At 38.9% G+C, this 22,564-nt stretch overlaps 1 protein-coding gene across 4 annotated transcripts in view; it reads right to left on the bottom strand.

Annotated features, from left to right (window-relative positions):
- Window positions 1-22,564, bottom strand: part of CLCN3 (chloride voltage-gated channel 3) — an 82,620-nt gene that overhangs the window by 35,211 nt on the left and 24,845 nt on the right. The window contains exon 1 of one of the 4 annotated variants that reach the window (XM_074822822.1): window positions 6,076-6,295. The exons of 2 other annotated variants lie outside the window; for them this stretch is intronic. In XM_074822822.1, coding sequence (XP_074678923.1) covers window positions 6,076-6,157 — 82 coding nt within the window. In that variant the 5' untranslated portion in view covers window positions 6,158-6,295. Of the gene's footprint in view, window positions 1-6,075; window positions 6,296-22,564 lie in introns of those variants that run through there. One more of the 4 variants, XM_074822824.1, reaches the window with a different exon arrangement.

Here is a 22,564-nt window from a genome sequence, read left to right on the forward strand (position 1 = left end):
ACACATCCCTTTTTCCAGACTGTGTACAACTACACAGTATTCCCCTCAGCAGCCATCCTTCTGGCTGACAGCAGTGCAACGTGTTTCATTTGTGCTATTCTGAGCAGTGTGAAAGGAGGGGAAAAAAAATAAATGTAGCCTCTGTGAGTGAAAATGAAGCTAAGCAGTTTACACCAAAGGCTGGAATAAGCTCTCCCTGACATGATCATCCAAACCCACTGAGTGTTAAAATCAGCAGGGGCTGTAGCTTTCCGGAGGCCAGATACTAATCCAAGGCTTTGCTTCACCCGTGTGTCCTTGGGTATTAGGTGGCAAGGGGAATGGAGGCAGTGAAGCACCCTGAAAGCAACACACACCATAAGGATCATTTACACTTGTAACAAAGAGGATTTGCACACACAAGATATGTGTTAGTGCCTCAGCTTCTTTCTGTCTCCATATTCAGACCTCAAAATATGAGGCTTTCAATTAAAAAAAAAAAAAAAACAGTTGTCAGTTTATTTACATTTGTCTGTAACCACTCAAGAATAGTCATTAAGCACTATTGTCTTTTCCTGGCTAGAAGTAATTTTTAAATTTCAGAATCAGAAGCACAGCACACCAAGCCAGAGTGCTATCATTCGCTACTGTTGATGATTAATGATTTTGAAGTCTTTTGTAATCAAGCAACACATTTCCCTCTGTAACTATGAACTTTCAGCCTGTCTCTTCAGTTGGCTCTTTTAAACTGCATCAAAGGCTTACAAGCACAAATTGGTCTCTGCGTTACAATCAAAATGCATACAAAAATGACAGAACTATATATACATGAACTGAAAAAAATCAGCTGGAAACAAATCTGATAGGTGGGAAACAGGAAGACTCAGAACAAGCTTGGAAAAACAGGAAAAAGTAGTAAAATGCTTTACCAAAGTACTGAGTGATAATCCCCTCCTCTCCATTTTTTGACAAAAAAAAAAAAAATCTGGGTTTTAAAATAACCTTTAAAAAAGTAGGAGTTAAATGAAAGTTGAATAGTAGCACCTCAGAGTTAAACCAAGACTTTTGAAGACTTGCGTCCACTGCAAATGCATGGGAATCTGACAAGAAGGCAAAGCAGAACAATAGTTCAATGTGTACACCATAATTTAAAAAAAAAGAACATAAACAGCTTCAGCTTTTTCCTTTAGGTGGAAGAAACACTTCTGTTTCTATGATGCAGCAGAAAAAATAGCTTTATTATTGCAGATTTCTTTTCCTGTAGTCTTAAAGGCAGAAGACTATATTTATTTAGTTATGTCTATAATAAATAGGGACTTCAGACATGCAAGTGAAGAGTTATAGGGATCCCCACACTACTGAATTTACAACTTATATCTAAGATGAGCAGTGCAGGAAGGAGATGAGAAAAATAAAAGGTATAAAGTTAGATAACGCAAACATAACAAAAGGCAAGTAATCTATCATCTGACAATGGCCAAGGCAATAAGAGCCAGAACAACAGAAATTTAGATAATCAGATTTCTAAGCACCGCTGCTTCTGCATGTACGTAAGAGCTACTTACTCATATGTTGGTTTGGAGGGCAAAGACAGGATGCAACAAAAATAATAATTCTGCTAATATGATTATCCCAATCAGGCCATGTTCAGGCCCAAGGAGGGCATAATCTTGGTTTGTTCATTAGCTCTCTAATATCTCAGATAACAGTACATCTCAAAATGTTTCCAAAATTTAGATATGCATGCCTAATAGAGCCTCCTAAGTAATACAGCACATGCAGATAACCTGTAACTACCTACAAAGAACTGTAGTTATATCTCACAGTATTTTCTGTTAATCACTGAAGTCAAATATGCTAAACTCATAATTGAAAATCCTTATCCACTGTTGATACTATGAACCTTAAAACAAAGTGCAGCAGAAATTCAGTGCTGTAACCTCGTTGAGTTTCTCCAAATAATTTTTTTTTCTCAAAGCACTCAATGTTAGACAACTATAATCACCCTGATCACATTCTCCGTCATGAATCTATAATTAGTCTAAAACTTAATTTTCTTACTCTTCCTCTGCTACCAATAAATTTCAGGGTCAAACTCTAGCTCTGAGCATGTGTACACAACTTTCACACCCATTTACTTTAAAGGTCACACCAGGAATTTCAGACTCTATTGGCTTTTGATTTATTACTAATTCTTATATTTAAGAGGCCCATAAGCAGAAATGCAGCCTAAAACACAAAAGTGTAACTTTTACCACTTCAAAGATCTGAACTAGTTCAGTATGCATGTGACTAAAACTCCTCCTAGGATATTATTAAATATCCTCTGCCCCACAGCTTATAACAGGTGAAGCTGGGGGTGGCATCGAGATTGCCCCAATGTTAGCGTTAATAGCATAGTCCAAGAAATAGGAGTTGCACCTGCGTGCAGTGGTGATTGGCACGCACAATAAATGAAACTGAGTTACTTTGTCTCTCAAAAAAATCAGGTTTACTAGAACTCAATCAGCAGTAAATGTGGCATGCTCTTTATGTACATAATTTTCCCATCTCCTGACTACTGACTCAATCACAGATTATTAGTGGAACAGCATTTCACTAATTTTGCTTGAGGACTCTCAAAACCTAAAACCTAAGATGTGCTTATGTATATGTAACAAATAAAAGGGACTTAACCCTCATGCTTGCTGAAGCTCAAGTTTTGCTACTGGTAGCCTGGCCACTGTACACGTACTGCTATTGCTCAGATTTCATTTTAAAGAATGGTAAAATGAATGCTTGTTTAGGAAAAAAAGGGGGGGGCGAAAATCAAGTGTGAGCACATCTGTGAATAGCTGGAAGACAAGCAAGATACTGATAATGTGGAACTTTCAAAAGGGTCCAGCTAGCAAAAATGATGCAAAAATAAATCCAAAGGCAAAGAACTGAGCAACACAATTTATTTACACAACATATATTCCAGCATATGGTTTATTATATAAAAAAAACTTATGAAAAAGCATACATCAGTTGCTTATGATATATATAATCCTAAATCAGGACTTTAATACCTTTTCTGAGGAAAGAAGTAGTACTTTTAACCCTTTTAGTTACCAGAGAAGAGAGCAGAAGTGAACTGTGTTCCTGCAGTTTATTTTCAATATATCAGGTAGGATAAGGACATCTGGAACGATGCATTTAGTACCACATAAAGGGAAGTCTCAGGAGCAAGTTAAAGGAACCTCTGATAAGAAGTATTCAATAATATCTGTATTTTTTTCGAAGAGATTAAAGTTGATTACTGATCATTAAACACAATTAATAAATACATATTTTAAAATCTTTCCATTTGATGTTTCACAGCATATTTGCACTGAAAAAAAATAAAACATCTTCTTAATGCAAACCAACGGGTCAGGCTTTTAATAATAATGTATTATAATACTTTGCATTTTATCTCATTGAATGTGAGTAAAGGCCGTTAATTAAACCTCGAAGACCCCTAATGATTTAAACAGTCATTTTATCATTGCTGAGGTACAGCTACTTTGGGTGAGCCACTGCAGTCAATTAGTGCAACAAATGCTTTGATGTTACAAAGCAGTTTTGCATGACGTGAACATTACTCTGCAGGACAGAAGAGCTGTCAGTATGTGAATAAGGGGGAAAATTCCACACGCTTTAACAATTAAGCTTGTTTTCTCAAAATATCTTTATCCATTTTCTCTTAGCTTGTTATTACAATGCTTCGAAATCTATATCAGAGGAAAAAAAATCTTGGTAGTATCCTTGTCTAGACTCACAGATAATAAAGAAATGCCAAGAATTTACTTTAAATTTCTGGTTTTGTCTGTTAGCATTTTAAGCCTTATTTTGATAGCTAGATGACAATAACAGATAACTGTGGTACTGTAAATCAGCAGGAAATACCCACAAATTTTGATGAAATCTCTGGAACAAACTGGTCTGGAGACTCAATTTTCTTATGAGTCATACGCATTTGACAAATTAAGATTTGCAAGCGATTATGGTAATACTGTATGTGTTTTGTTGTTGTTTTGGTTTTTTTTAAATCTAAACTCATTAAAGAAAACCCAAGAAGCAGCAGAAGCACTGGTTCTGAAAATACAGTATTAGAATATAGGAAGTACAAGCCCTAATGGGATTCAATGAAACTGCAAAAAGTGACAAGTCGTCACTGGAAATTCTCTTGCTGGCTCCTAGCAGTGTCACCACAATGGGAACACCTGGTTCAACCCTAGACTATTTTCATTACAGTGTTTGTAAACTGTATGTTTAATAGCAACACTCCAATGTGCCAGACACTATTCTGCACTGCAAATGTCTATTTTTATTGTAAAATCAACTAAAACCTGGTAATTTCCAGGAGTATACAGCTGATCACATTTCAATGTCTAGCTATAATTTTCAGCGTTTGAATGTGTAATATTAGGGCTGTTTTGCAGTTCTCATCTTACAGTCTACCTACAAATCTAAACTCACAGACTGGTTGAGGTTGGAAGATCTAGAGATCATCTGGTCCAACCCCCCTGCTCAAACAGGGCCACCTACAGCCGGTTGCCCAGGACCATGTCCAGACAGCTTTCGCGTATAACCAAGGAAGGAGATTTCACAACCTCTCTGGGCAACCTGTTCCAGTGCTCAGTCACCCCACAGTAAAAAAACTGTTTCCTGATATTCAAAGGGAACACCGTATGTTTCAGTTTGTGCCCATTGCCTCTGGTCCTGTCGCTGGGCACCACCGAAAAGAGCCTGGCTCTGTCTTCTTTGCACCTTCCCTTCAGGTATTTATACGCACTGGTAAGATCTCCAATTCACACCTTGCATATGTTCTAAGAAAATACCATCCTCGATTTCTCAGAAGTGATTCTAAAATCTGACTTAGAGAATTATCCAGCACTTGCTATATAATAATATGCCTAGAGAAAAATTTGCTTGTCTTAAAATAAGCCATATTGGAACTTGTTGATATTCTTAATGTATGCTGAAAATCCTAAGAATCATAAAAAGACAACAAATAACCCTTTATGTAAACTACTAAAACACAGATAGATGAACATAAAAGGTGTGATCTAATTTATTTCTAGAAATAACAAGGTGAAACAATACATTAACATGGGGAGAAAAAAAATCGTATGTAAATCGTATCCTTATTCTCAGCCTAACTCCTCTCTAATGTCATCACCAGTCGCCATAAATGTTGGTAACTTTCTAATTTTAGATTAACCGACTTAAACAAAACTTAAGTAAGAATTTACCACATTACTATTTTTAAACACCAAAGTGTAGCCATCAAATCCAAACAAGAAAAAAAAAAAAGATTTATATCCTCAGAATTTGAAGGCTTAACTTTAATTTACTACAACTCCCTACCACAACTTCTCCCATTACAAAACTAAATGTTTACAGAACGTATTCTGCTTTAAATTTGCACTAAGAAACAAAAGGCAAGCTTAAAAGACGATTTCTTTCCCCCGGACATTGATAACACTGTTTTCTTTTTAAATCTGCTTCCTTGCAAGCAACAGTGTAAAGAACCTACCACAAAGCTCCAGTTTCTTAAGCGCTCATCAATATTGGCTTAACTGACATATTACAACTGTATAGCCTTCCATTCGCATATCAAAGACGTCAACAAAGAGTCAAGCCTAAAAGCACGTACGGAAACTTCAAAGCCAGACAAACACTGTTCCTATTCAAGTTAGTGAAAGGCATGGAAATAGCTTATTTAATAAACTTGCCAATTCGGTCATGGTCAGTCACAACCACAGTTTGGGGTTTTTTTGTGCACGAGATGGTTTTATTGATTTAAAGAAAAAAAAAAAAAGAGAGAGAGAAAGGAAAGACTGCCACATATCGAAGATGGAGTCACAAGGCGATGAGATGTGAAGCAGGACTAATCTGCCCACAGAGAAAACAATCACTGACAGCACAGGAACCAGCCAGAACTGAATTCTCCTCCCACAAACGGCATCAGGCCGGCAAAACAAAGCGATGCGATAATTAACGAGCCCTTACACCTCTGCTTCACAGCTCAACGGCGGTCTCGCACACCCAGGTACGCGACCAAGTAACTCGACCGTCAATTCGGCGTACCTCGTTTATGCAACTCCCGGAGCGGAATGCCGTCGCCGCCCCCCCCATCGTAGGGCAGATACGGATCGGAGGAGACGTCCATGGGGGTGAGGAACCCGAAGCCCGTCTGCCGGCTCAGGAGGGCCGCGGCATTTCTCACCCAAGGGCGGCCGCGGGGGACGCTGCCATGTTTGACCAGGATCCGGCCTGCGCGCCGCCGCCGCCTCGGCGCAGGAGCGGGAGCGGGGCTCGGCCCCGCCGCTGATGTCAGCGCGGGGCGGGCGGCGGGCGCGGCCCCGCGGGGCGGCCCCGGGCGCGGCCCCGCTACCTGCACCGCCCGCCCCGCGGGGGCCGCTGCCGCCGGGCGCCACCGCCGCTCCTTCCGTCCACGCAGGGAAACGGCGCCACGTCCTGAACCGCCGGCAGAGAGAAGAGGCGAGGGCCCCGTCTGCCGCTCGCGGGAGAGGCGCTTCCCGCCGGGGCCGCCGGGCCGCGGCACCCCCAGCCCCCGCCGGCCCCAGTGGCGGAGGGAGGCGTGCCGGGGACAGACGGACGAACCACCTAAGCAGCCCACTCGCACGCGTGAGGCTGCCAAAAACACCAACCTTTTCAACAAGTGAACGGTGGGGCTGCCGGCTCAGCTAAAAAGGCAAACCCGAGGGGGGGGGGGGGGGGGGGAAGAAAGAGATCTGCACTCATTTTGTTCACCTTTCTGGAGCCACACCGGCAGAGACCATATAAACACAATCGCATTTCATTTGGAAGGGAAAATTCATGTATTACCGGGGGTGGAGGGGGGGGCGGGGGGGAGCCTGTCTCCCAGCAATTTTATTTACCCTTTTCAAACATAAAAAATAATTACCACCGATGAAGAACAATGTAAGCTACTAAAAGCCAAGCCCTCCACTCCACGGAGTTAGCTCACAGGGTTAACACTTTCACCTCCAACCCCCCCCAATGACGTTGTAGAACTTTCAACTCTACAGCACTGAATGTCAGATTTTAACATATGTAATCAAAAACATTAAAGCAAGAATTAAATTATATATCTAACTAAAATGGCCTGGTGTCTCCCATTTTTTTGTGATGATTATTCTGATATTACAACTTCATAACATCCATACTCCTATTGAAAAGCTTGGGGCAGGGTGGAGGGAAGCCAACATAGTAAACACAAGCCCATACTTAAGCTTGCATTTCTCTACACATTGACAAAATGCTCCAAGTCCCTTAAAAGTCACAGACTCAAAATAGGCAACAACCCACACGAATGCTAACCAAGGCGTTCATGGGCTACATCATCAAACAGTGACTGTTACAGCTTTGGCAAAACACAAGCACTTCAGATAACCAGTATCTAAAGACAGGAAATCTTAAACTGACTACATAATTGCTTGCATTTGAAACAGATGTTATTATATATTGTATCCATATATTGCCTATCTTGGTCAGGGCAATCCCAAGCACAAATACAGGCTGGGCAATGAGTGGATTGAGAGCAGCCCTGCAGAGAAGGACTTGGGGATATTAGTGGATGGAAAACTGACTATGAGCCAGTAATGTGCGCTCACAGCCCAGAAAGCCAACTGTATCCTGGGCTGCACCAAGAGAAGTGTGGCCAGCAGGTCAAGGGAGGTGATTCTCCCCCTCTACTCCATTCTCGAGACCCCACCTGCAGTGCTGTGTCCAGCTCTGGATGGCATGAACGACATAGATGAAGATGATCAGGGGGCTGGAGCACCTCCCCTGTGAGGACAGGCTGAGAGAGTTGGGGTTGTTGAGCCTGGAGAAGAGAAGGCTCCGGGGAGACCTTATAGTGGCCTTCCAGTACTTAAAAGGGGCCTACAGGAAAGATGGGGAGGAACTCTTTATCAGGAAGTGTAGTGATAGGATCAGGGCTAACAGCTTTAAACTGAAAGAGGGTAAATTTAGATTAGATATAAGGAAGAAATTCTTTACTGTGAGGGCAGTGAGACACTGGAACATGTTGCCCAGAGAAGCTGTGGCTGCCCCCTCCCTGAAAGTGTTCAAGGTCAGGTTGGACGGGGCTTTGAGCAACCTGGTCTAGTGGAAGGTGTCGCTGCCCATGGCAGGGGGGTTGGAACTAGATGATCTTTAAGGTCCCCTCTAACCCAAACCATTCTATGATTAATTTATGTTTACTGTATGATCTTATACTGGTCCTATCTTGCAATTACTGATAAGAAAACTATTTTAAATGAGATTTCCATAGTCAGTTCAGTTGTAATGAAATACAGAAGATGTGCATATTGTTTTTCCTTTTCTTCCCCTCCAGCAGATAATATGAAAGTATTGTTCCCTGTACTATTTTTCTCATTGGTTTTAAGTGTTCCGCTTCAGTAAAATGTGTTATACATTAACTACACTACCACTTCAGTTGCAGAGATTCATTTTTGTCAGACTACATAAAAGAAAAAAAAAACTGCTCTCAAGAGCAGAAAACGGATATGCAAGTCATTAGACAGACCGCTTCAGTATAACACTTTAATCTATCTCGTACATATGTGTGTGTATACACAGAAACACACATGATTTACATAACTGAGGGATCCCAGTAAAATTAGTGAGTCTATTCACACTCAGCAAAGTTGAGAATACCGCATGCCTGCAGCACCAAGGCTCACCTTCAGTTTCATTCACACAGGACACAAAGGAATTCATTTTATTATGTATTCTTTTTCACCTCTAAGTGTGACAAACAGACAATCATTTTAGTTTTCAAATACATTAGTTTCTTAAATAATTTTCCAAGTATGTTCTTAAGGAAGTTATTTCTTTTATAAGCCAATACTTTTTGAGCACAGAGTAGGACATAAAGAAATACTAAATTTACCTCAAGACCTGTCAATATATTAAATCTTAAAAATAAGGCTCCAATGCTAATGTTGAGAAGATGCTGGTATCTCTATAGACAGAAAAACAAGTGAGAATAGAGGAAAAGAATTATGAGCATATAGCAAAATATATTTTTAAAAACCTTAAAGACTATCTTATCTCCAAGACAAGGGGAACCCTTCAGCCACAGATACTCAGTTCTAAAATACTAGTGTCTTCTACCAAGTTACAGATATCTCCATTTGCTGTCATTAGTACAAGGAAATACTTTCTGAAGAGTGGCCTCCTACAAACACATTTTCAGCAAGAGCAATTGAATCTTTAAAATCTCGACCATCCAAAAGCAGTGTGACTTTCAGAGCCATTATACATTCTCACCATATATTTTTGGCTGTGAAAAAACAAACCTAAGCACCTCTGAACCTTAAATTACCCACATTACTTTGATTTGAGGAGAAGTACAACAGAAATCCCTGAGCACTCTCAACCCCTTATCTCAACAGCACCTGGACACAGTCTGTAATCTTACTGTAAGGCTCTAAATAAAAAGTCATTCACAGCAGGAAAAAATATGACAATATTTTTGTAACCTGAAGAAAGAATTATTACAGAATGAACTGTTAGTTCATTTATTATATGTCAATTATAGGAGACAACACTATAAATTCAACTCCATATTTTAGAGAATATGAAATAAAGGATATAAAGGACTTGTATTAACACAGTCTGGAAGGTCACTGCTAGTTTAAGAGTCTGATGTGGTTACCGAAGGCCTGGAATGTCTTAGAACTGATAATAAAAATCAGTCACAGCAAAGAAATAGCTAACTTGTTGGCCTGAACTTGTCCACTGGACTAAGGCACATGCAAAATTTCTACACAAGTCTAAAATTCAGTCCAAGCTGGAAAAGATAAAGGGTGTAACTAGTTGGAGGGCATATCTGATAAACTTTAGATACAAGGAAAAGTAATGACAAGAAGTCTACGGTATAAAACACAAACAACTTCACATTTGCTACATAAAATTTCAAGAGTTGACCTAATATTAAACTGCAACAGCTCATTCAAGGTCACTGCTTATAGACTGGCTGCCAAATAGTCCTTTGTCTATTCTTAAAAAGCAGAACAGTCATTTTCCCTTCTCAGTTACCAGCATCTTGTGTCCTCATTGTTTATAACCACTACCACTGTGTGTATTCCCTTTCCTACAACACCACAAAAGGTGAGGTTTTCTTAAGGAAGAGACACAAAAACAGATAATATGCATACTAACCTGACCTAGTTAAGTCAGTCTTTTTCTTAATATCTAAGAGTCTATACAATTTAATCTTTCCAAATTACCCTTTTTCTACCTGGTCTGAAGTAGGGTCTGACTTTAACTGTCTGACAATTTTATATTCAAAAGAGTGTATCAGTTATTTCCATTGTGAAGTTCAGCAAATTCCAAAATTGTAGTTAGTGAAACGGTGTCTCTAGTTAACTAGGTATTTTGGGTACTATGGAGTACATAACATTATCAACACTTGTTGTAAGGTCTAAACTTAGTTTTATGATAGCCTTATTTTCAATGACTGAGAACCCCTTAAAATGGCCAGTTTAGCCAGAACAGCTCATATGTAAACAGCAAGTCTGTACAACATCTTACTTTCAAGGAGATTTCATCACAGTAATTACAGACTAAGGCCTCAATCCCAGAAATCCTCCATGCCACATCTGAGTGCTCCCATTGATCTCAACAGGCACGTACTGTGCCAAGATCACAGAATCATCTAGGTTGGAAAGGACCCTGAAGATCATCTAGTCCAACCGTTAACTTAACACTGACAGTTCCCAACTACACCATATCCCTAAGTGCTATGTCGACCCTACTCTTAAACACCTCCAGGGATGGGGACTCCACCACCTCCCTGGGCAGCCCATTCCAACACCTAACAACCCGTTCTGTAAAGAAATGCTTCCTAATATCCAGTCTAAACCTTCCTTGGTGCAACTTGAGGTCATTCCCTCTTCTCTTATCGCTTATTACTTGGTTAGAGACTCATCCCCAGCTCTCTGCAACCTCCTTTCAGGTAGTTGTAGAGGGTGATGAGGTCTCCCCTCAGCCTCCTCTTCTCCAGACTAAACAACCCCACTTCCCTCAGCCGCTCCTCGTACGACATGTGCTCCAGACCCTTCACCAGCTTCGTTGCCCTTCTCTGGACACGCTCGAGTAATTCAATGTCCTTTTTGTAGTGAGGGACCCAAAACTGAACACAGTAATCGAGGCGAGGCCTCACCAGTGCCGAGTACAGGGGTAAGATCACTTCCCTGTCCCTGCTGGCCACGCTATTTCTGATACAAGCCAGGATACCATTGGCCTTCTTGGCCACCTGGGCACACTGCTGGCTCATGTTCAGCCGGCTGTCAATCAACACCCCCAGGTCCCTCTCTGACTGGCAGCTCTCCAGCCACTCCTCCCCAAGCCTGTAGCGCTGCTGGGGGTTGTTGTGGCCCAAGTGCAGCACCCGGCATTTGGCCTTATTGAAACTCCTACAGTTGGCCTTAGCCCATCGCTCCAGCCTGTCCAGGTCTCTCTGCAGAGCCTCCCTACCCCTGAGCAGATCAACACTCCCACCCAACTTGGTGTCATCTGCAAATTTACTGAGGGTGCATTCGATCCCCTCGTCTAGACCATCAATAAAGATGTTAAACAGGAGCAGCCCCAAAACCGAGCCCTGGGGGACACCACTCGTGACCGGCCGCCAACTGGATTTAACTCCGTTCACCACAACTCTTTGGGCCCGGCCATCCAGCCAGTTTTTTACCCAGCAAAGCGTACGATCATCCAAGCTTCGAGCAGGCAGTTTTGCCAGGAGAATGCTGTGGGAAACGGTGTCAAAGGCCTTACTAAAGTCAAGGTAAACAACATCCACAGCCTTTCCCTCATCCAATAAGCAGGTGGCCCTGTCGTAGAAGGAGATCAGGTTTGTCAAGCAGGACCTGCCTTTCATAAGCCCATGCTGACTGGGCCTGATCATCTGGTTGTCCCTCATCTGTCTTGGCAGAAATGGGCTTTAAGTCCATTGTTCTAGAAATATCATCTTGTATACAGGTGACACACCTTTAAAGCATACCAAGAATTAAGAAAGATACCTTAATCCCCCCTCCACACCTTATCTTTTTCCCTTTTTTGGGGGAGAGAAGAAATACATTTAAGATAAAGTATCTGAAAATATAAGAACAAGTCAGAGGTTAGACAAATCACATACACCCAGGGAAAGGTGTTTTGAGGTGACCGAACAAGGCCGGTGAAACGAAGGGGAGTATCACAGAGGTATGAGAGCCTGCTTACCCAAAGTTGGAGGGAAAAACTTAATTCTGAAGCACTATTCCACCATTTCATATTAAAAAGCAAGCTACATTTAAGGAAGACAGCCAAGCACCTTGTTACATATAAACCAAACATGTTCTCTCAATTTCCTCAATTACTTGGTTTACTTTGGTAACAGACTATGTAATTTCATTGCACCAGGTAATGAAAATTAAAATCGTGTCTTTTATGAAATTCCAAATATAAGATTGGGGATGCTGAACGATTTCATTAAAGTAACAAGAGATGCCAAAAGTGTTTCTGATAATTACAAATGTGATGCAAAAGATTTTGGTGACTGTCATTTTCTTTCCCATTATTATTCAAAACTAAAGCTTCTCCTTCAGCAGAGCTAGAAGATAATGTTCTTTTGAAAAAATGCTACATAATAGAGCACTCCTCAAAACAGCTACCATCTCCAACCATTCTGAAAAGAATTTAACTTGTATGCACCCTCAGCTGAAGGTTGGGCATGAAAGCGTCCATTTACAAGAGGGTGCCAAAAGTATACACAAAATGTCTCAAAACTTACTGCATCCCATTCTTCTTCGTTCCATTAACTTTCTTTCCAGCTTTATTCTCCTGCCTTTTTTTCCATTTTCTTCTTTCATTTACCCTTTTCTCAATCAGTGTGGCCAAATTAAGCCCAGGTCTAATCCCTCTACCAGCTTGACTTCTCCTCATACTTGTCTCATTTTACTGATTTTTGCAGCCCATTCAGTCTGACTTTGTTCATTATGCATAAAATCATACAGCTTTCTTATCTGGGCCACACAGAGACAGCAGTGGGAACACTAAAAATGGTAAAAGAAGGACAAACACCCTTCTCAGTTCCGGTACTCGGACATGGTCCAGGATGAAATAACTCAAAGATGCAATCACAGAAAAGGAAAAAAAAAAAAAGAAAAAAAAAAAAGAGAAAAAAAAGTTCAGTTATATATAGCTTCAAATTAATACACAGTAAAAAAGTTTTTTTAAATCTTACAGAGTTCCAAACTTCATTCATTCCTCAGCATTATATAGAACTCTGTGCTTGATCACAGTGGTGTTAGCAAAAGCCTTCCAGCTCTGTATCAGGCTATATACAGAAGACTCCATTAGGCTGTTTCCATTGCCACCTCATCAAAAGCCTCAGTGAGAGAGACAGAAAATGACAGGAAAAATTTTAGACCAAATATAATGTAAAAGCAGAAGAACACAAATTTATAGCATATGCTGTTGAATAGTTCAAGGCAGATGGGGTTTAAACAACACTGGAGTCAAAAACCCCCAGAGGAATGCGGTTAGCAGTAATACACAACGAGATTTTTTTCTATTTGCATTTTATTATACAGAAAAAAAATAGCTTCTTAATCACAGTTTCTTTTTTCATAATCGTTTGTTTCCCACAAATTAGTTACTTAATTTTGCTCACAATCATGTCACCCAGAGAACACTTTATCTCAGGATCTAGCCTGATAAGCTTGCTTCTACACTGGCCAATCACAAGTTCTTGAATTATGCTTCTACACTACTGTGTAACTTTCAATGGTCCTTTTACTCACTGTCCAAACACAGAAGATGGTAACTAAAGTCAAACCCAACCAGTAAACAGAATGCAGTAGAACAGGTCATATAGGTACAAGCATGTTGTGTAATCAATTCTGAGACTGACTTCCCGCAGGGTAGCTGAACCTTCACTGCCAATCAGCGAAATATGAGTAAAGGCTCCCCGCTGCCATGCAAAACTTTGGGGCAGAAGAAGAAAGAAATAGACAGAAAAAGGGGAAATAATGAAATCACAATGCAACCTAAGACCAAAAATAAACTGGAAAAAAAGCAAGTGTTTGGTCCCTAAAGACTGCTTTGACATCTTCGCCCAAAACACTGAAGGCAAGACTGCTCTCTTCAGTTTTCTTTTCACTTCTTTCGGGGGTTGTTCATCACACTCTTCTTGATCTATAACCTAACAACGCTGGAAGAAAATCCTTGACATCAACAAACTACATATAGCTATCAGCTGCGAGAGGTGGGGTTTCTTCTCTTTGTTTTCTTTCTTTTCTCTCTTTTTTTTAATTGGTCATCTTTACACTGACATTAAAAATATCTTTTACAGTATTAATCATGGAAGGAGGACTTGGGAAAAAAAACCCCGTCTATTTTCTGCAAACAAGTTGCTTTTGCTTAGTCTCTAAGAGCCTCTTAACTACTCACTATCTTTTTTCTGTTCTTTTTCTTTACAGGGTAGTCTTTTACTAAGAAAGTCAGTCCTGCTGCATCTTCACCTTTGCATACATGTCCTTTCCTCACACTCCAATCTGCTAAAACTGTAATTATAACTCATCAACAAGAGGATTTGGCATCCTTATTAGAAGTGATCCTGGCTTACTTAGCAGCTTTCCTGAAGTTTACTTATCCCTTTTCTAGGACTAGCCAAAATCCTCCTACCAAGATCATTCTGGTTTTCCTCTTACATAAATACATACAAGGAAATAGGTTTTATCTTCTAGATTGCCCTTATCCTGTTTTAGGTTTATTTTTGGCCACTGTTTCCAACTTATTGTTCAAAATACGTGCTGGGGATAAAGTTACAGCACCAACATGTATTCCTTGCTAGATATGCCATATACGTTAAGCTTACTTTCTGTCTTCAAGAATATTACATCTTCTCCATACATACATAAGATGTGCGAACATAACACCACCAACAATTCTGTATATTGTTAGTACTATACTATGTCAGGCATATTTGAATTCCATGACACTGAGCTCAGTACGTAGTAGTTGTCAGAATAAGACTTGCTACTCTGGTTCTGATCACTCCCTTAAGGCACAGATATAAGAAAATGGGCTGAAAGGGGCACTGAAAAGTATCCAAAGCATGGATAGCTGCAAGGTTCAACTAGCAAACCAGAAGTCCTTAACCTGGAAAAGAAATAACAGAGGAGGGAAAGAAATAAGTAGCAATGTAAATCAAATTTTTACCATCTGTTCTAATAAAAGAAGTCTTAAGATAGTTACTGATTTAGAAGATCAAGACCACTACAAATGACAATGGCAAGGACCACAAAACCTTTTTGTTAATGAGTATACATTGTATACAGGTATAGTAAAACATAAGCTATAAATAGTTTGACCCCTCACCTGCTCAGTGATTTGCTGTAAATAAATCACTGTTCTGATGCAGTTATTTTTGGTGGGAAATTTGGGATTTTAATCCACAATTCTTTCCTCTCTCTTCTAAGAAGTGGGAGATGGTCTATCACCATTCACAGTCACAGCACCATGCTATAAGTCTTATCAGAGTATGCGTATTTGGCAAGACGATCAAGTCATCATAGTTTCAGGTCACCCTGTCCTAGTTTCATATCAAACCTTTTTGTATCAACAGCAGTTTCATTTCAATAAGCTAATAATACCCCTTAAAAACCCTGTGTATCAGCAGATTTTTCACAGCTGCAACTATCAATGAAAAAAAAAGAGCTTAAACCTTCAGCTGTACAAGGGTGAGTGACAAGGAAGTCCATGTGCCAGTCCACGCTAATGCCTAGGCCAGTGTTAGCCTAGGCAACACTGTCAGTTATAGCTGTTCTCAGCAGTATTTGTATGTGGATTTAGGTTCAAAAGAAAGAAAAGAAGGTGGTTCTTTACATAAAACGTAGCTAAGCTATTAGAGCTTGCCAAAGGATGGTCTGGGTGCCAAAGAACTGTTTCAAGAAAAACTTAGTGAAAGAAAAACGCACTGATAAGGACTAAAACTCTTAAAAACCACCACTCACCAGAGAGAGGCCCCCAGACATACTAAACTGCTGTACAAGTACTAAGATAACTATCACTTATCCACCCTGTTCTTACCCTTCCTTAAGCACTGACTTTTGCCCCTGCCAGAGACAAGATGCTTAGCTAGGTGGATTTGTGGTTTGACACAGTACAGCTGCTCTTGTGTCTTCAGGGACATCACGATATCCTCTTCCAGAGTAACATTTCTTTTTAATCCAAGCAGATGAAAAGCTTTCACTTTGAAATGTATTTATTAGCTCGTAAGCAAGAATATTCTCAAAGGTAGAAAGCAAGAGTGTAGCCTGACATCAATTTGGTTAAAATTATATCTCCCTCCTTTGTCTGACTTGAAAGAACAAATCAAAGGTAAAATGACTAAATGAAATACTATTAAAATTGTAGTGAAAATTATTTATTTAGTACCTAAAGTCTTTACGGTCACATTAGACTTAATTATTTTATCGTACGCTTCAGACTCTTCTTTCTACGTACCCACATATATGCCATCACATTTCCTCTGCTTTCATTCCTTCATTTTACACTATTCATACAGTATGTCTGGGAGAAGGACACACTTATAATAACACTACACCAGGCTGTCAAGTCAGTACTAACTGCCTCACCAGCATCTGTTAACAAAGTCAGTGTGCTTTAAGCACTTCAACAGAGCTGCAGAAGGAAACCAACAAGATTACATAATATCAGAAAGATGGAAAGAATGAATTACTAATATTATGATTCATCTTATTCCAGATATCAGGCTGGAAATGCATATGCTTGTGTGTTTTGGAAGATGATGAAAACAAATTTTGTAAATAAAACTTTGGCAGGGAAGACTGGTGAGACCATTCAAGGACTGTTGGTAGGGTTAAGTTCTAAAACCAACCCAATTCTCATATCCTATAAACAAGTCTTCAAAGAACTGACCATGGCATTTGTGAGAAATTGAAATGATCATTATCTGTTTTTAAACATTTAAGACAACAAGAAACTAATTGGTTACTAAAACTCTACACACATATTGCCATCATTTCCGTCCCTCAAAGTCTAATGCTATACCAATCCAACTACAATCTGAAGGCCCAGGCTAACACTGTAACACCATTACAGGCTGTTCAACTAAAACAGTAACAAGTGAACTTTCATTCTGGTCAATAACTATGTTTTAAAAAAAAAACAGATCACAGTTCAGAAAAATCATTATCATGATAAATAGGTAAGATGCAAAAGACTTTTTAAATACCTTCAACCCACTCATTCAATAACGACATCCAATAACTAAGATAAGACATTTTTTCCCATTAACCTAAGAATCTTCCCATTTTTTCATTTTCTGGCAGGAATTTTGAAATCCTTGAATTAAGAACTTTGTTAACTAGCCCAGATATCCATGTAAACATAATGTGTAACAACTTGTGTTCCAGATAGATGGACAAAATAAACTTCATGCATTACTAATAAAAAAATGAAAAAGTAAAAGAAAATATGGTTCTGTATTGTCAGATATGCTGTGTTCAGCTGCATTAGTAGTATGGAGAACAGGTAAAATGTCTGACTACCAATCAAGAGAAAAAAAATAAATTATACCCAGTTACTGACAATTTAACTATTCAAAATAAACTAGCTGCGCCTCATGCTGGCCCTTGTGATCAGATCATGTTATCTCATGCTTCAATTTGTATGGCATAATTTGAGAGCGAATATACTCCTTGCTTAAGAAGAAAAATGGGCCCTTTAATGCAAATATGGCTAACTTGGAAAATAGATTGTATGTAACTTAGGAAAAAGATATGCCAAACTGTCATAATGAATGTTCACTCAAACCAGTTTTATACCACATGCACAGAAAACACAAACAATGCCAATGGTGCAAAACGACTCTGAAAACCCTTCTTCGTATCAGCTAGGGACAATAGGATGTATCTGTTAATGCAATTTCCATGCATAAAGAATATAACAGGAACTTAAGTTCTTTATGCAGGAAATAAGTTATTATATTCTTTTCTTTGTATTCTTTCTTTTCTTTATAAACTGTGATAGCTAAATAGAAACAAGCATACATGTGAAAGGACATGCATGTGCTGTTGGAAAAGATAACTATGTCTAGATCTTGCTTGAATAATTAACCTCTGATGTGGTATGAATTTCTTTATTGTATAGAACCACCTGTACTTGCTGAAAATTACATTCTGTTCCTCAAATAATGCTATAGTATTAGTTCACTACATTGTATTTTTAACATCAGTATTTAGGGCGCAGAAAATGATTTGTTTTGGTCTCTCACTTCAGGCAAAGGACTCCAGCTCACGGGTAAGGACAGTTTAGGAGAGCTGCAGTGTTTTACACTGTGACCTGCTGGCACATTCTTTTTTTTTAGTGGCGCTGCTATCACTGCAAGGAGATTGTAGCGGCTGTAGCAGCAGCTTTTGATTTACCAGTTTACAGGTTGTCATATTAAGGTTAACTATTGCCAATTTTATGCTAACACCATATGCCAGACTGTAAACTGTCTCCACACTGAAGTCACAATATAAGCAACTAAACTCCTTCAACTGAAGCAGGAATCACTATAGCTATTGAAAAGAACACCAAGCTCATTCAGTACTCAGACTCCTACATACAGATCAAAGTACCTTGAGATGTAAACACCAGTGAGGTAATTTGTTTGCAAACCATTTTTACTGCAAAAAAAGGCTTAATCATCTGATTTCAGTCAGTGCCTTGAAAAATTTGCAGTCTGACAACATTACAAAAATCTGCCTCCTGCTGAATTTGCCCTACACTTAAAAAAGTGATGCAGTCACTATTAAAAAAAAAAAAAAAAACAACCTGATGCAGTCCTCTCTGACATCATATAAAGGACCCTCAATTCTGAGTGAAATTATAGAGAGATCTCAGTTTTAATCTTGCTAGTTGGCTAACTCTGAGTCATAAAAGGAAGTCTGAACTTTTGAAGAGACTTGTTATACCCTTCAAGCCCAGCCAGTAGCCAAGAACTGTGTCTCTCAGACTTTAGAAACATGCAAGGCAAGCCGATGCTGAGAGAAAAAGAATGGATTAGACATTTCATCTTCTCATTCCTATTCCCCAGTTAAAATATTAATCTGATAATATTTCAATTCTGGAGATTTCATTTCTGTTTAGAAAGAATTCTTTTCTTCCTCTGTTAAAGTGATGGAAAACAATGAACTATCCTAATGCAACAATTTTTTTTTTAAGTTAAATAGTATAGATTTCCTCCTATAAAATTTAAACCAGTAAATATTACCTTATATGACTTAATCATTAAAAAACTGATAACTTCTCAATGGTAAGTATAACATGTTTAAAATTGATCTAGCAAAAAGCATGGCAAACATTCTAAAAATAAAACATAAGTAAGTCATGATGAAAATCATCTCCACAGATTGCATACATGGAAGTACATTGCACATACAAGCAGTGCTAAAACATCCTCCCTACAAAGAGACAGATACTTCTGTTATCAGTATAATGTCACCGCACTTCTCATTAGACAGCAGTTCAACAAGGAAAAACACTAACTTCAGTACTACAAAGAGATTAGCTTTGATAAGCAACAAAAGCAAGTGTTGACCAAAGCTGTCAGGCAGCATCCCTTCTAGGCAGGACTTTGCTGCAAACAATCCAAGCCTCCACGTGCATAGCAATTTAATTATTGTAGCACGTTAAAACACCCTATGCTCAAAGAATTTACAATGTCACGATACCCACTTGTTCTCCATAATGCTGCCACCAAAAATCTGGTATTTATGCAAAGCAAAATGCTACTGGAGAACATAACAGGCATATATACTCTATATGTAATTACTACACATATATTTATACATTTATTTAGTATACAATGCTACATATTCACAATTTCTGTATTCTCGGGTGACACAGTAAAGGACAGGTCACATACCCACTTTCAGATGGTGTTAAGAGAAACAAGATAGTTGCACAGCATTGTTTTTAAGATAATGGTGAAACCCTCACAAGGAACTACATTCAAATTGCAAATCAGAGGTGACACTAAAAAGGCAAATCTCTATCAACTAAGTATTAAAGAAACCTAAAAGTCTAGGTGATAAGACTTTCTGAAGACTGGTTCCAGTTAACATTCACTTGTTTAGTCCCATATAGTATCAAGAAATTTCCCATATAAGACAAGTAGTATATATCATTAGTATTCTTTCCCAATTTTCACATGCTTTCAACAGAAGGTATATTCACCATTGAATAACAGCCTCAATAGCTTTGTAAGCCTCAGTTAAGTACTTAAGTATGAGTGGTAATGTGAATGGCAGTACTGTGCAGGCTTTATAGAATTGCTGCCCTGACAGCCAAAGGACTTAGCAAGCCTACTGAAATAAGCAGACTTCTTCCGTGAACTTACTGCCCTTTGAATGATGGGGAAGGACTACAATTACTTAAAAATATGGAATTTCTGCTCTGCATAATATATGTGCATTTTATGGTTCAATTTTCATTAGCCAGAAAAGAAATAAAAGAAAAAAGATTATTTCTTAATCCTTTATTTTCTCCTCATTGCATGGTCTTGATTTTTTAAAATCTGTAATTCTATAGTATATTACATAAACTATAGAATTATGATGAACACTCTATTGACCATGGCAACTTACCCAGATTGGGTAAATTCATGTCTGTGCTCATTTGTACTCCAAGCTTACATTCTGCAGCTACACAGCTTTCGATTTAACTACATTATTTCCACAATCATTTTAAGTACAGATACATTATTGCCATTTTCTTCATGTTGCTAAGAAACCAGGCTCATAAATTCTTCCAGCCCTACAGACTTAAAACACAAACTGTATGTTTCAACAGGGCTCCTACTTTTGGCAGGGTTCACCAGCTAAAGCACAGAGCCAGACCTAATGCCCCTGCATTCACATCATGCTCTGGAGGGCCTACAGTGCTGAGAAGCATGGGATCTTCCAGTTACTGGGGTGGTCCTGCCCTTCCTCAGGAGCCGGGACAGATTCTGTATGGTGAATTCATCTGTACTTAGACTCAACAGATAAGAGTATTTAAATAGTAATAAAAACAAACAAACAAACCAAACAGTTGATGCCAAGTGAGTAACAGAGGACTACAAAAAGGGCACATGCAGTCCAGCAAGGAAGTGCTTGTTTGGTCTTGTCAATGAGATTTGCTGAATTAAAAACACACAAGAAAAACCACCTTACACATTTAGAGACCTAAGGAATGAGAAACACAGATGTTCACCTCTGGCATGTAAGTTTATTTAAAACTTTTTTTGGAAATATGTTTGTAGCACCTTGAAAAAAATCATTTACACCAGATTCTGATTGACTGCTAAGATATTTGCTATGATTTACTGTACAAGAAAATACTTTCCATGTAGAAAGACACCTAAGTCACCGTTCACTTAGGGCTTATTACTATTGCTGCCTCTCACCAAGTGACCAGAATTAGGGCAAGCAGATACGTCATAAGCAAAAAATTCAACCCCTGGAAACAAAATACATTAATATTAATGTTCTAATGCACATTGTAATACCGCAGCATTACAATGAGATAGGGGCTGCTGGCATGTGCAGCAATTAGCATTGCTTTTGACAGGGCAAACAAAACAACCACCTCATCTGTTTGGACTCAGTTTACGGATCTAATTTCACAAGTAAGGGGCAGAACAGCGGTTATGAAACTATTTATTTTACTGCAAACTTATTTCTCCTTCAAGCTTAAAGTGATGGAGAGGATTTATATAAACAATAACCAGAGTAGCTTCAGACTTTCAGTACAGGTTGCAAATATTATGTTAGACAAGCTTTATTAAAAGTGCCAGATACTCAGAACAGAACATTACACACGGAAGCCAATTATTCACTTAATTTCCTAACTATTAAGTACTTGAATTCATCATGCTGGTGTTCTTTAAGTAATTTAGCAGAAGGAATTTTTATGTAGATTGAAGGTATCCTGGCTCTTGATACCTGTATTGGTAATGTAAGATAATATAACTGCACATTCAAGACAAACCGAAGTAGATAGAAAGAATACAGATGAGAAGGATGCTTATAATGATACGACACAACTATCTAGTACAATGCCAACATCCAATTGCTAAGTGTGGCAAAGGGAAAACCATGAAGAAAAAGACTGCAGGGAAGGAAGACAACTGAATGGTAATGGGGGGAGGAAAGGGTGACGAAAAAAGAAAACTCAAGAGGCTGAGTTTGATTTTAAACAAAATAAGAGGAAGTGACGAGAGTATACATTTAACCAAGTTTAAAATCTTAAACAGAAACTTTCTTTCTCTCTGTCCCTTCTCCTCTCTGACCACTAAGAGAACGTTAACGCTTTTGCTCCATTAACTGCTTTATTTAAAAAAAAAAAAAAAAGGAAGAGCTTCCCTGTTCTTTTTACTTTGTATTACTACAGTGCTTAAGTAGAAAGTTTTCTTTGCAACTTTGACCAAGTCAAAAGTTCAACTTGTTCTGTTGCTTCTAATACCACCTCTACTTACAAGGTTTTTACCTCTGATTTACACATCTGAAAG

This window comes from Strix aluco, chromosome 4 (genome assembly GCF_031877795.1).
Source record: "Strix aluco isolate bStrAlu1 chromosome 4, bStrAlu1.hap1, whole genome shotgun sequence".
Lineage (NCBI taxonomy): Eukaryota > Metazoa > Chordata > Aves > Strigiformes > Strigidae > Strix > Strix aluco.